This window comes from Periophthalmus magnuspinnatus, chromosome 3 (assembly GCF_009829125.3).
Source record: "Periophthalmus magnuspinnatus isolate fPerMag1 chromosome 3, fPerMag1.2.pri, whole genome shotgun sequence".
Lineage (NCBI taxonomy): Eukaryota > Metazoa > Chordata > Actinopteri > Gobiiformes > Gobiidae > Periophthalmus > Periophthalmus magnuspinnatus.
The window spans coordinates 8,937,243-8,950,877 of record NC_047128.1 but is presented as its reverse complement, the minus strand read 5'-3'; the positions used below and the strand labels follow the sequence as shown (position 1 = coordinate 8,950,877).

The 13,635-nt window shown below is 39.9% G+C and overlaps 1 protein-coding gene across 2 annotated transcripts in view; it reads right to left on the bottom strand.

Annotated features, from left to right (window-relative positions):
* The window catches only part of map2k5 (mitogen-activated protein kinase kinase 5), a 104,240-nt gene that overhangs the window by 31,161 nt on the left and 59,444 nt on the right, over positions 1-13,635 (bottom strand). For both annotated transcript variants that reach the window (XM_033991663.2, XM_055231298.1), the window contains exons 18-19: positions 4,938-4,964; positions 4,652-4,684 (exon numbers count right to left, since the gene is read on the bottom strand). In XM_033991663.2, the coding sequence (XP_033847554.1) occupies positions 4,652-4,684; positions 4,938-4,964 (60 nt within the window). The remainder of the gene's footprint in view (positions 1-4,651; positions 4,685-4,937; positions 4,965-13,635) is intronic.

The window sequence follows — 13,635 nt, the reverse complement described above, 5'->3', positions numbered from 1 at the left end:
CACCGAATCAGCAGCAAACATGTACATGCAAGTACATAGGCCAGCCCCTTTGAACGCTTGTATTTGGGCAGCACTGCAGCCTAGTATGATATTATGTTATTCGAACCTATAGACCCTTTCAAAAAGTGTAAACAAAAACATTCTAAGTTTTGGAATGGAGGCACCTGGAGGCCAAATGAAACTGAACATAATGCAATGTCAATGAGAAACTGAGATTAACCACAGAATATTATGAAATAAAAAGGGGAGTTGGCAAATGAAAACGTGTCAGACACATGAATGATATAATGGTAGGTATGGTTTTAGTGTGATTTGACAAAAACCTCATAGACATTACATTAGAGTGACAGGAAGTAGCCAGCTCTCATTGTGCACAGATCCTATTGTGTTTTATTATTTGTTTATTTAGTAAATTATTAGACACAAGTGCCATTTTTGGAAAGATCTTGATTTTTAGGATTTATTGGACAAATACTTACAGAAATATTACATTTACAATGCTTTAGCATTTTACCTACAGATGTATTACATACTTTATCAAAAATTATATGACTTGTAACTCTTGAAAACGATTTTTGAGGCTCAAAAATAGTTTCTTTTTCCACCTTTTGTAATAGAAAAACTGTCATTTCTATCCTAGAAATTCAAAATTGTAGTTTCTTTTTTTTCAAACATTAGCATTTTGACATGATCTCACTTAATCGTTGAAAATGTACCATGGTTGCCTCCAGTCTCGTCTAATCTAGAATTTGTATCACCCTGATGATACAGCATATTAAAGGGTCTATACAAAGCATTAGTCTGGTCCTTGTCTATTCATGTTACATCTTTGGAAGTAGAAGGTAAACTCAACCACTGTGAAATGGAGTTGGATACAACATACGACCAAACAGGGCTCAGCGGCAATGCTAAAAAATTACAGAACACACTCGCTTTGGGCTGACAAAAATGTAAAACGGAACAAGCAATCAGAGGAAGCATGGACCAAAGAAAATGTTCACATCTGCTTCAACTAATCTTTCTGTACTGAGAGCAAAGTGTTTCAGGAAAAATGTAAACCTAATATGGTCACTTGTTAAGCAGCAGCACACTGTACAACTGTATAGTGGCGTCTATATGGCTATGATAGAATACTATACAAATAAATGAGCGGGAAGGAAGCATAAAACATCATCATAAAGTATGTAATTTTCTGCAGGTGCAAGTCACCTGCATTTTTCCATGGAAATCGGAGGTTAAAACCACATTTCGGCAGATTCTCCATGGAGAAATATTATAGGCAGGACAAAGGACAAACTTTTCTCCTCCAGGCTACATAAGAGTCAGGCTTGTGGATGCAAGCACGCTCAAAGTTTAGAAGCATGTTTTTTCAGTGCAATAAACGAAAACAAAAAACAAGAAAACAAAACAGTTTCAGGTAAAAAGTTACATACTGTGGCTTCAATCACACTAAACACAAAAGTGACGACAACTCAGAATAAACTGAAACTAAGGTTGAACTAGGACTGGTAAAGGGCTACATCAAGTCTTTATCAGTGATAAACCAGGACCAAGCCAGGATGACACACTCTAAGAAACGTTACATATCTATTCTTTAAGACCCTGTACATAAGTTTTATTGTCTTAAAAAAATCAAAAACAGAACTAGTTCATTTTAAACGGTTTGCAGTGGTCCAAAGTTATTCTTCACTTACCTTATGCTTTCTGAGCAATTTAATTATTCTCCACAATGATTTTATAAGCCCTTATCAAAGCTTTGAAATGCTAACAATAACTAGCATGCTCATCGCACACTTCCCGATTCTCGGACAATAGAAAGCTTTATACAGACGCAGACAGCACACAGCAGACTTATTTTGACCTCAAGAGCTGCTTAAACAATATATCTGTACTGGGACGAGACACATTTTGCTCAAATACATGGAAAAAAAATCAGGTAGAGGCCCTTTAAGGGTACAAAACCTTGTCTATATTTGCACTCCCACATATTTATGCATGTATTCCAAGCTCCGCCAAAGCTTTGATGTCGCTGCGGCAATCGCACAAAGACAAACCCTGTGATGAAAGTGCCCTGGCTCTTGCTTCATCCCCCTGCACCAAACGTGAACCGCCACGAGTAAATATACATGTCATTGCCATGGAGCCTTTATTAGGGGAAATTAGATCCGTAATTACAGGCTTGAAAATAAAGTAGGAGTTCTTTATTAGCAGAGCGGCGTGCTATTCACCGGCGCAGTGGAGAGGTGCTTTAATGAGAGTGGGCAGCGAGCAGATGGCGGGACGCTCAGCAGTTCCAAGATGGGGTCTTGACGATTAATGTAGCGCTGTCTGTTTCCAGCAAATATACTTTCCAAAGACAAACGCAGGCATGAGCAGGCAGGATGGACTGTTGGCAATGGAGTGATGTCCTATATGATTTATGGTGTGGTTCTGTGCCGTTGCAGTATTCTAATAGAAATGCATGAAGGGTTTTTAAGGGGCTTTCATTGTAGTTTCTGCAAGAGCTATCCTAATCAAATCAAACTTGTAATTTGAATGGTCGTAATTAGCAAATCACACACTGCAGTAATTTAGGTGATATAATCCTTTATATGGTCCTTTGTAGGAATCTAACAATCTCTTTGTCTGAAGTCATGTGTAACCCGTGAAGTACTAACCCTGTAGTTTTGATGTTTACACACATGTTCTGAAATGCATGGGTTTGTTGTGATAATCTTTAGTAATTCATTTTTCATTCTGTTTTTAGGATTAATGCTCCTGAACATAAACAATGTGAATACTGATAAAAATGTCCCAGTCTCTGATTAAATAGTGAAAAAGTTAAAGGGCCCATATTACGCAACTTTTTCTCTTTTGTTTAATTCACACATGTTTAACCCACAAACAATGCATATTAAGTCTGAGTTTTCTCAAACAGAAAACACAGTTTCACTTCGTGATGTCATGTGGTAATACAGGAAGTGCTCCACTGTGTTTTAAACTCCATACACCTTTTAGGACTGCCAATCACTACTGAACTAAAGCTAAAATGTAGCTATTAACTTGAAAACTACCATTTCATGGCATCACAAGGTGGAGAGCATTTTGAGCTTTGGGAATGCATGGTACTTATGAGTCTACTGCTGTAGTAGAACATATGGGATGCCTATATGTGACACCACAGTCCTGCTAAGTATAGATTCAAGAAATTACACATATTTTCTATATTTTTTGTCTTGTATTTTGGTGAATTTTTAAGATTTCTCAAAAACCCAACTGCTCTAATAGGTGTCAGTAAAAGTATTTGATATCCAATCCAGCAAAGCACAGTGTGGAGATATTTTCAAGGACAAAATATTTTTCAAGACATCTGGCCTTTTTTCTCAGTTCCATGCATTTTCCATATCTGGAAAAAGGCCAAAGATTTTTTCAGGAATCGTGGGAACCCTGATTATTGAGCATAGCACTGTTATAATGTTGACATAGTACCCCTAGCGTGAAGTAGCGCACCCATCCTAAACTGTAGCTCATGTTTCTAAAGTGTACCTGACAGCACAGTGCTTCTCCTGTTGCCTGTGTGTAGTGGGGTGATGGTGGATTTGGTGGGCGAGCAGAGGACTGCCAGGCCCGGCGCACAGCTCTCTCGCCCGGAGGGGAGACGGCAAAGGGTGTGGGAAAAAGAGTTTGAGTGATGGCTCTGTCTGCTTGACTAATGAACAGTTCAGCTGGGGTCAATCCAATACAACCAAAAGCATTTAATTATTAATTATGCCCAATCTATAGGCAGTTAAGGACAAGTGACATAGTATGTTTAATGCACAACACAGAACAGGAGGAGAAAAAGGAGGAGGGGCGGGCTGCAGTGGCGAGGGGCATTTTTCTGTCATTTGTGCGCGTCAGCAAAGAACTTCGAGAGAGGGAATGAGTGTCAAAACAAACATTAGCATACACCTTCATAAACATGCACACTACCTCTTTGACTGCAGGAAATATAAACTCAATACAAACTTTGATTTGTTGACACTGAGACCTGCACTTACATTTGATTAGTTAAGCACTTCTAAAGGTTTTCACAATTAACAAAAATACAAGACCAACCATATTTTCAGGAGTTGGCAATTCAAAAATATGATTTTTTTTTTTTTGTTATGTCAAGGATATTCTTATGATAATCCATCAGAAATATGCTAAAACATGTATGCAGACATCATGGCTCAGGTTGAAGTGACGCACAAATCGTGTCAACTGGATAACTTTATACACGGTTTTGAACATTGAATTGAATGATAATTAGTTTAAAGCAATATTAAGATATTTGCACATCTAATTTGTTATCTATCTGTTATTTTGGCATTGTACATTTTTATGTATACATTTTACAACTCTGTTTTCCATAATTCAGCTAAAGAAAAGTGTCTAGCTACCTGTGTGTTTGTTTTGGTTAGACTAGCAGAGTACATGGCTGGGGGCTGTACTGTTAGTGGTGGTGTTAGCCTCTGCAGCATTGTGCATGAGCGGTGCATGTAGAGCCCCAGGCGGGTGCGCAAGACCGGGCTGTACGACCGGGAAGCAAAGCCGCCTGAGTGCTCCGCTTCATTAGGAAACAAAATATAAGCTTTCCGGGCCATTAGGGCTGACTTTAGATGCAAAAGCACATAAGACGGCGACTCACCTCATCAACGATGCATTGGAGTAACTGGAAAGGCTGAAATACACACACACAGATGTAAAAAAAAAACAAAAAAAAAACAGTTAGCTGATGTGATGGAAGAGGATCTATTACGTTAATCAAATGCAGTGAGGCCAAGCCAAGCCATAACAGATCGGATATGTTATTTTATTATGCTACCTCGTGTAATGGCAGCTGTTTAGGAACAATCTAATATTTGCCAGTGAAAATGCTATTGGAGTGGAACAGTCAGCTAGGATTACAGACATGCAGATCCAATAACACTCACCATTAAAGATCCTTGATTCTTCTGAATCTGAAAGGCGCAGAAAAGCCCTATGTAATTAGCGTGTCATAATCAAGGCGATAAACGTGGACACATGATGATCACTGGGAGGAAAATGATAGTTTCCCCGTGGCAATCTGTGGCTCTGCATTAATACCATTTACATAATGAAAACACACAAATGTTAATGGCCTTGTTCTCATTTGAGGAGATGGGGGGAAAGGAGGCGCTCATGCTAATCTCCGAGCAGTGCTTTATAGCTGCCCTCCAGGTTCTGTCGATGACTGGAGAAGTGAGCTCGACAACAAGCAGCCATGTTGGATTCACAGGTACAAGGCTGAGACAATCATTAGAAAAGAGAGCTAATTACACAGCTACAAGGCACACTGGGATAATTTGATTAGAATGGCAACCCTTAAACAATAAGTACACAAGCCCAAATCAACTAGGCTAAAGTGTAAATTTAAGAAAACATTTTGTGCAGTGCAGACCTAAAATATCAGCAACAGTGGAGTTTCTTCTTTTTATATTTTCCCTTTTTTTATTTTTACATTGAACAAATATATATATTTGAGATGTACTGCTAAACAAGGATACTGAATGCTCACTCTCAACAAATTACAACCCCAATTCCAATGACATTGCTGTGTAAAACTAAAAAGGAAAATACAGAATACAATGATTTGCAAATCCTTTTCAACTTATATGGAACTGAATAAACTACAAAGACATTATATTTAATGTTCAAACTGATTATTATTGTTATTGTTTTTATGCAAATATTCACTCATATTCAATTTGATGCCTGCAACACGTTCCAATAAAGCTGGGATGGGCATGATTACCACTGTGTTACATCACCTTTCCTTTTAACAACAATCAATAAGCGTTTGGGAACTGAGGAAACTAACTGTTGAAACTTGGCAGGAGGAATCCTTTTCCATTCTTGCTAAATGTACAACTGCAGTTGCTCAGCACTCCATTGTCGTATTTTGCGCTTCATAATGTGCCACACATTTTCAATAGGAAACAGGTCTGGACTGCAGACAGGCCAGTCTAGTACCCGCAATCTTTTACTACGAAGCCACGCTGCTGTAACACGTGCAGAATGTGGCTTGACATTGTCTTGCTGAACTAAGCAGGGATGTCCCTGAAAAAGACGTTTCTTGGATGGCAGTATTGTTGCTCCAAAATCTGTATGTATCTTTCAGCATTAATGGTGCCTTTACAGATGTGGAAATTACCCATGACATGGGCACTAACACACCCCATACCATCACAGATGCTGGCTTTTGAACTTTGCGCTGATAACAATCCGGATGGTCCTTTTCCTCTTTGGCCTGCAGCACATAATGTCCATGATTTCCAAAAACAATTTAAAATGTGGACTCCTCAGACCACAGCACACTTTTCCACTTTGTGTCAGTCCATCTCAGGTGAGCTCAGGCCCAGAAAAGCCGGTGGCATTTATCTATCAGCTAGAATTCTGACCCTCAAAGACCTGTTAGTCCACCTTTAAAAAGTCCACCTCCACTCCACTTATTAACCTAAATTAGAAGCACCTGTTTGAGGTCGTTAGCTGCATAACGACACCTGTCCACCCCATACAGTCAGTAAGACCCCAACTACAACATGGCCAAGACCAAAGAACTGTCAAAATGCACACGAGAAAATTGTAGACCTCCACAAGGCTGGAAAGGGCTACAGGGCAATTGCCAAGCTGCTTGGTGAAAAAAGATCCACTGTTGGAGCAATTATTAGAAAATGGAAGAAGCTAAACATGACTGTCAATCTCCCTCAGACTGGGGCTCCATACAAGATCTCACCTCGTGGGGTCTCAATGATCCTAAGAAAGGTGAGGAATCAACCCAAAACTACACGGGAGGAGCTGGTCAATGACCTAAAAAGAGCTGGGACCACTGTTTCCAAGGTTACTGTTAGTAATACACTAAGACGTCATGGTTTAACCCGTTACTACCTAAGCCTATTTTGAAGACACATTTTCGAAAAATGTATATCCATTTATAAACTGGTCTATTTCAGCAACTCCAAGGTGTATTTCAATGATTTTTGTGCCATTGTAAAGGGATCATTGGGCAGAATAATTTGATATGTCATTTATCCATGTATGTGCTACTGATAAAGAGAAAATTAGGATGAAACACAGCAAAAATGTAGATTTTTTTTTAGCCCCGCCTAAAAAAAAACATGTTTTATGATGAATAACTCTTTGGAATGTTGCTAACATAGCCTTTTATTTCATAAAATAGAAACCAAACATGTGAACATTATCTCTGCAAAGGTTGAAACTGATTAGATGAAGCAGATCAAAAAGAGAGAGATTTTAGTACAGGTATGTCAGGCGAGGTCTCCATTTTGGCACCATTTGGCACCATTTGGCACACATAGTGCCATTTGCATTTCTGTCATGTAAAAGTTATATATTTCATTTTTATATCACTAATGGTGTTCAGTAGACCTAAAGAAAACATTTTTTGGCATTTTTAATTTTTTTGTGTTAAATTAATAATTATTAATTAATAATTATAATAAATATATGTGTATATGAATGTTTCCCCTACAAATAAAATGACCGCATAAAGCATTTGAATGATTTTTTTAGAGATGAATTTAGTGAAAAAAGCAAATCTAAGTTTGTCAGGTGCGCTCTGTGTCCTGTGCGTAAAGGCGCTGTTACGCACACAAGCATGCTTACTGTACGCGCGGACTTTACTCCCCAGCAGATTGGTCAATATGCATGAGTGACACCTCTCTGGAATCGTGAAAGCCAATAGAAAAAGGCTATAACTTGCAATACAAGATTGACAACACAGCCAGCCCACCAGAAGGGGAAAAAGAAAGCCACGTGAAAGTGCCATGCTCCTCCATTGGTTTACTGTAAGCGCTCGGTACGAACTATATATCACTATTGTACCACTCGGACTGTTTTAAGTGACGGACAACAGTCGTGGCTAACAGGAAATAGCTTTTATTTACAAATGGAATAAACTTTTCACGGCAAGACGACAAAGGTAAGACAATTTTTACTAATGTGGTTTTGAAAAGCAATGTTTTGTGATCTGATGCGCTGGCTTATATCTCCGCGATGCTTTGGTGTACAGTGCTGGGGCTTATATCTTTGGAACTGGTAGACTCTCTGCTTTCTTTTGAGCGGTTCTTTGTGTGGGTAGCATGAAGTACAGCTGTTGTGGAGCCGTAAATGCGGCGAGGATTTAGTTTTGCGGTTTTCTCTTGGGTGTCATCTGAGTTGTGTTTGTGGACGATGAAAATAGTTTACATAGCCTTGTAGCGCTAGCGGTGCTGTTTAATTTGATGTGCCACATTAATATATTTTCTGTGATTAATGTGTTGGCTCATGGCGAAACAAAAATGCATTTCCCAAGGTCCCCAAAATTGGGGACCTTCGGTAGTAACAGGTTAAAATCATGCACATGTCCAGGCCCATCTTAAGTTTGCCAATGACCATTTGGATGATCCAGAGGAGTCATGGGACAAAGTCATGTGGTCAGATGAGACCAAAATAGAACTTTTTGGTCTTAATTCCACTCGCCGTGTTTGGAGGAAGAAGAATGATGAGTACCATCCAAAGAACTCGTTTCTGTGTGAACTCCGCACACCCGACTGGGCGACAGGTGCGTAGGAGGTGAAGCACTTGTCTAAAAATTAAAGAAAAACTCCCGCACACTGTCTCACTCTTAATGCAATTTTATTCCATACAACGTTTCGGTCGCTCTGACCTTCTTCAGGTATACCATCCAAAGAACACCATCCCTACTGTGAAGCATGGGGGTGGAAACATCATACTTTGGGGGTGTTTTTCTGCACATGGGACAGGACGACTGCACTGTATTAAGGAAAGGATGACCGTGGCCATGTATTGCGAGATTTTGGGGAACAACCTCCTTCCCTCAGTTAGAGCATTGAAGATGGGTCGTGGCTGGGTCTTCCAACATGACAATGACCCGAAGCACACAGCCAGGATAACCAAGGAGCGGCTCCGTAAGAAGCATATCAAGGTTCTGGAGTGGCCTAGCCAGTTTCCAGATCTAAACCCAATAGAAAATCTTTGGAGGGAGCTCAAACTCCGTGTTTCTCAGTGACAGCCCAGAAACCTGACTGATCTAGAGAAGATCTGTGTGGAGGAGTGGGCCAAAATTCCTCCTGCAGTGTGTGCAAACCTGGTGAAAAACTACAGGAAACATTTGATCTCTGTAATTGCAAACAAATGCTACTGTACCAAATATTAACATTGATTTTCATTTTAGATTATGTCTCTCACAGTGGACATGAAAATTTCAGACCCCTCCATGATTTCTAAGTGGGAGAACTTGCAAAATCACAGGGTGTTCAAATACTTATTTGCCTCACTGTATATGTTTGCTCTGCATGGTACAGTTTTAACTTGCACTTTGAAATGTAGTGACGGACTGTGTTAACGGACAATGGTTTCCTGAAGTGTTCCTGAGCCCATGTGGTAATATCCTTTACACATTCATGTGTTCTTAATACAGTACCACCTGAGGGATTGAAGGTCACGGGCATTCAATGTTGGTTTAGGGCCTTGCCACTTACGTGCAGAGGTTTCTCCAGATGCTCTGAATCATTTGACGATATTATGGACCATAGATGATGAAATACCTAAATTCCTTGCAATTGTACGTTGAGAAACATTGTTCTTAGACTGTTGGATTATTTGCTCATGCTGTTGTTCACAAAGTGGTCAACCTCACCCCATCCTTGCTTGTGAATGACTGAGCGCTTCGGGGATGCTGCTTTTGTACCCAATCATGACACTCACCTGTTTCCAATTAACCTGTTCACCTGTAAAATGTTCCAAACAGGTGTATTTTAAGCATTCCTCAACTTTCCCATTCTTTTGTTGCCCCTGTCCCAGCTTTATTGGAACGTGTTGCAGGTATAAAATTGAAAAAGAGTGAACATTTGCATAAAAACAATAAAGTTCATTTCATGTCTTTGTAGTTTATTCAGGTCAATATAGGTTGAAAAGGATTTGCAAATCATTGCATTCTGTATTTTTTTTTTAAGTTTTACACAGCTTCCCAACTTCATTAGAATTTGGGTTATAGGATAGGTTCTGTGCATGCTGATTACCTCACTGTGTCTCCAAGCTAGCAGCAACTTTCATCAAAAAATAAAGTACAATTTTAAGAAAAGACAGTCTGATTGTTTGTTTGTTAAGCCTCAAAATTAGCATTAGCCTTAGCATTGAGACACACATATAGGCCTACATTATCTTTCTAAACATAGAAGTGTGCTCTGGTGAAATATTTATAAAGTTTTCAAAATGTTGTTAACAACATCCTCCCGTAACTTGCTGTCCATTGCATGATCTTGAAGTATTTATTAATTTTAGCTCAAAAACTCTATAGATACAATCAGACAGGAAATAGTAACCCTGACAATAGGCTAGCTGGTGCCTTGGTTTAGTCCTGGTTTAGATATCTAGTCCTGAGTATTTGTAGATTTTACTGACTTAATAAATGTTGTATGTGACCATTTTGAACCTTTCACGTAGTAGCTCACAAGTATAGAGCTGCAGGTGGAGATAGGGGTAGGTGGAAATAGACATTTTCTGAGGACCCAAGCCTCAAATGCAGGACTATACAAGACTACACAAACAGGCATAAAACATTGACTAATGAAATGATGAATGAAATGAAAACTAATGAAATGACAAGGGAACAGCATAACATAGCAGTCTGTTTCAATCAAATATGAACAGGTGTGAACCAGTAGCAAACTTGGTCCGTTACTCTAGTTGTAAGTCTGATATTTGGACACCTCACTGACAAACAGCAATCAGAGGGAGGCAAAGTGCAGGCTGAAGACTTCCACATCCAACTTAACTTTGTGTGGAAATAAATTGCACATTTTACCTGTTGGTTTGACAGTGCATTAAAGTGCTTATTGATTCACTCAATTAAATACAGGTTTGCATAGTCTGTAAATACCAGGAGACACTTAAGGCGTTCTGCATCCAGTTTGCCTGATTCAGATGCATTAGAGGCAACTATAGAAAAGTCATTTGTTCAGAAATAATTACTCTGACCGAAGTGCAAGCTGTTCAAGTGGAAATTGGATTGTGGAGGAACACGTTATTCAAGCATAATTGCATAGTTTTTCTTCTTGTATGTGGCTTAGTTAGATATTAGAGTTTTAATACATCTGTACCCTAGTCCCCACTCTATTATGTGTGTAATCTAAGACGCTTTCCATGCTTTTTGGGGAACTGTTTAGTATAGTCATAACACTGGTGTCTTTAGAGATTGTAAAATTATCAGTAAGAAAAGATGACTGCTTGAATGTTGGTGGTAGTAGGTGATGGTATGGCAACAAGACATTTGAATAAAAGCAGGTATGAGCCATTTGGGGGAAAAAAATTCTAACTATGATTTTTCTGACAGCAATTAGATTTGCGGTTTATGTTTTAGGATTAGGATTCTGTTCGAAGTTGACATTTTAAGCTGCCTAGGAGAGTTGACAAAAAATAAAATAAAAAAATAATCGGACAAAGTAAAATAAGAATCATATTTTACATATATTTCAGAACATGCTGAAGAGATTGACAGGGAGATGTGCGCAGCATCTGCAGCGATGCGGTCGCTGTAAGAGGCGAAAGGCAAAGCTCTCAATTTACTGCTCAATCTATGTTTCCACTCTCACCTATATTCTCTGGTTTAGTCCTGGTTTAGCACTGGTTTAGTACTGGTTTAGTCCTCCTTTAGTCCTGGTTTAGATCTCTGGTCCTACTCTCACCTATGGTCATGAGCTTTGGGTAATGAGTGAAAGGACAAGATGGCAGATCCAAGTGGTCCAAATGAGCTTCCTCCACCGGTTGGAGTCTCCCTTAGAGATAGGGTGAGGACTTCACTCACACAAAAGGAGCTCAAAGTTGAGTCACTGCTCCTCCGCGTGGAGAGAAGTAAGCTGAGGTGGCTTGTGTGTTCCAGATGCCTTGTGGATGACTTCCTGGAGAGGGGTTCCGGGCAAGAACAACTGGGAGGAAGCCCTAGGGAAGATCCAGGATGCGTTGGAAGTAGTGTGAGTGGAAAGGGATGTCTGGAGATCCTTACTTAGGCTTCTGCCTCTGCGACTCGGCCCCAGATTAACTGGTACACAAAACTACATCTGTTTCTGCAGACAGAATATTTTGTTGTTTGTGGAGAAAATGATGGTATCACAAAAAACACAGTGTTTGTGATTGGCTAATTGCATCCATTCAAATTTTGATGCAATTTTGATTAATCTTGCAGCCCCATACTGTTGAAGTACAATCATGTAGCCACAGTCATTCTGAGGCAGGTTGATAAAAGTGTGGCTGCAAATCTTCTTATATGGCCTCTTCTGATCACAACTAACACGCAAACACATTTATATATGGGCAATTGAGGGAAGTGTCTTGCACAAGGACATAAAAAACAGGATGAACAGAGTTTGAACCAGCAACCTTTTCTTCTCCAACTCAGCATCTAAATCTCCTTCAAGTTCTGCAACAACTGCATATGAAAAGTAGTGTGGTGATAAACTTTACTTTAGAAGTCTTTTCAGAAGCAAAAAATAAAGATCAACATTATGATCTGGTGAATAAATTAAAATGTAATGGGGGTTGATGAACCTTACAGTGTTTTAAGAAGACATGCCAGTGAATTTAAGAAAGTGTGACAAAAACCAAGAGCCACGAAAACAGGGAGAAAACAAACGGCAACAAATCAATCAGGGATAGAAGTGCTGGCGGCTGTATACACATCACACTCAGCTCTGAAGTCTTCAAAGACTTTCCGAGCGAGCCGCGCACAAACTCCATTAACTCCTGACAAAGTATGCAAATGAACGGAGCATGTGGTGAGGGGGATTAAAGACACCAACTCTAATCATGACAAACGCGAGGGGACGGCAGCACAACGAAACAAGCACGCACCCCCAAACTGTCACACACCCATCACACTCAAGAAGCCAGTAAATACAAAGGTAAAGACAAGCAGTATTACAAGGAAGTAGTGCTTTTTAAAGATGGCCGACATAATGCTGCAGGATTATTCACCATCAAATTGAAATCACAATTCGAAGTTATTTAAACAACATCTTTCACTTGAGTCTGCCAGCAACTCCTCCTCTTTTTGTGTTTTGATGTTACTACTCTGTCTGTAATGGTCCACTATATGATATTACATATTATGTTGGTTGTTACATATTATGTTGTTGGCTGTAGTGGTAGGAGTGGTGTAGTGCCGGGTGTGGTGGAGGTTGTTGGTGCAGTGGAGGGTGTAGTGGAGGTTGTTGAGTGTAGTAGTGGAGATTGTTGGTTGTAGTGGTGGTTGTTAAGTGTAGTGGTGGAGATTGTTGGTTGTAGTGGTGGTTGTTAAGTGTAGTGGTGGCTGTTGGGTGTAGTAGTGGGTGTTGGGTGTAGTAGTGGGTGTTGGGTGCAGCAGGCAGTCCCAGTACTCAGGCAGTTGGTGAGAGATGACAGCTCTTGCCTGAGTGGGTGTTGGGTGTAGTAGTGGGTTTTGGGTATAGTGATAACTGTTGGGTGTAGTAGTGGGTGCAATATTGCGTGTAGTATTGGATGTTGGGTATACGGTGAGTGTAAGGTATAGTGGTGAGTCTTGGGTGTAACAGTGGCTGTTGGGTGCAGCAGGCAGTCCCGGTGCTCAGGCAGTCC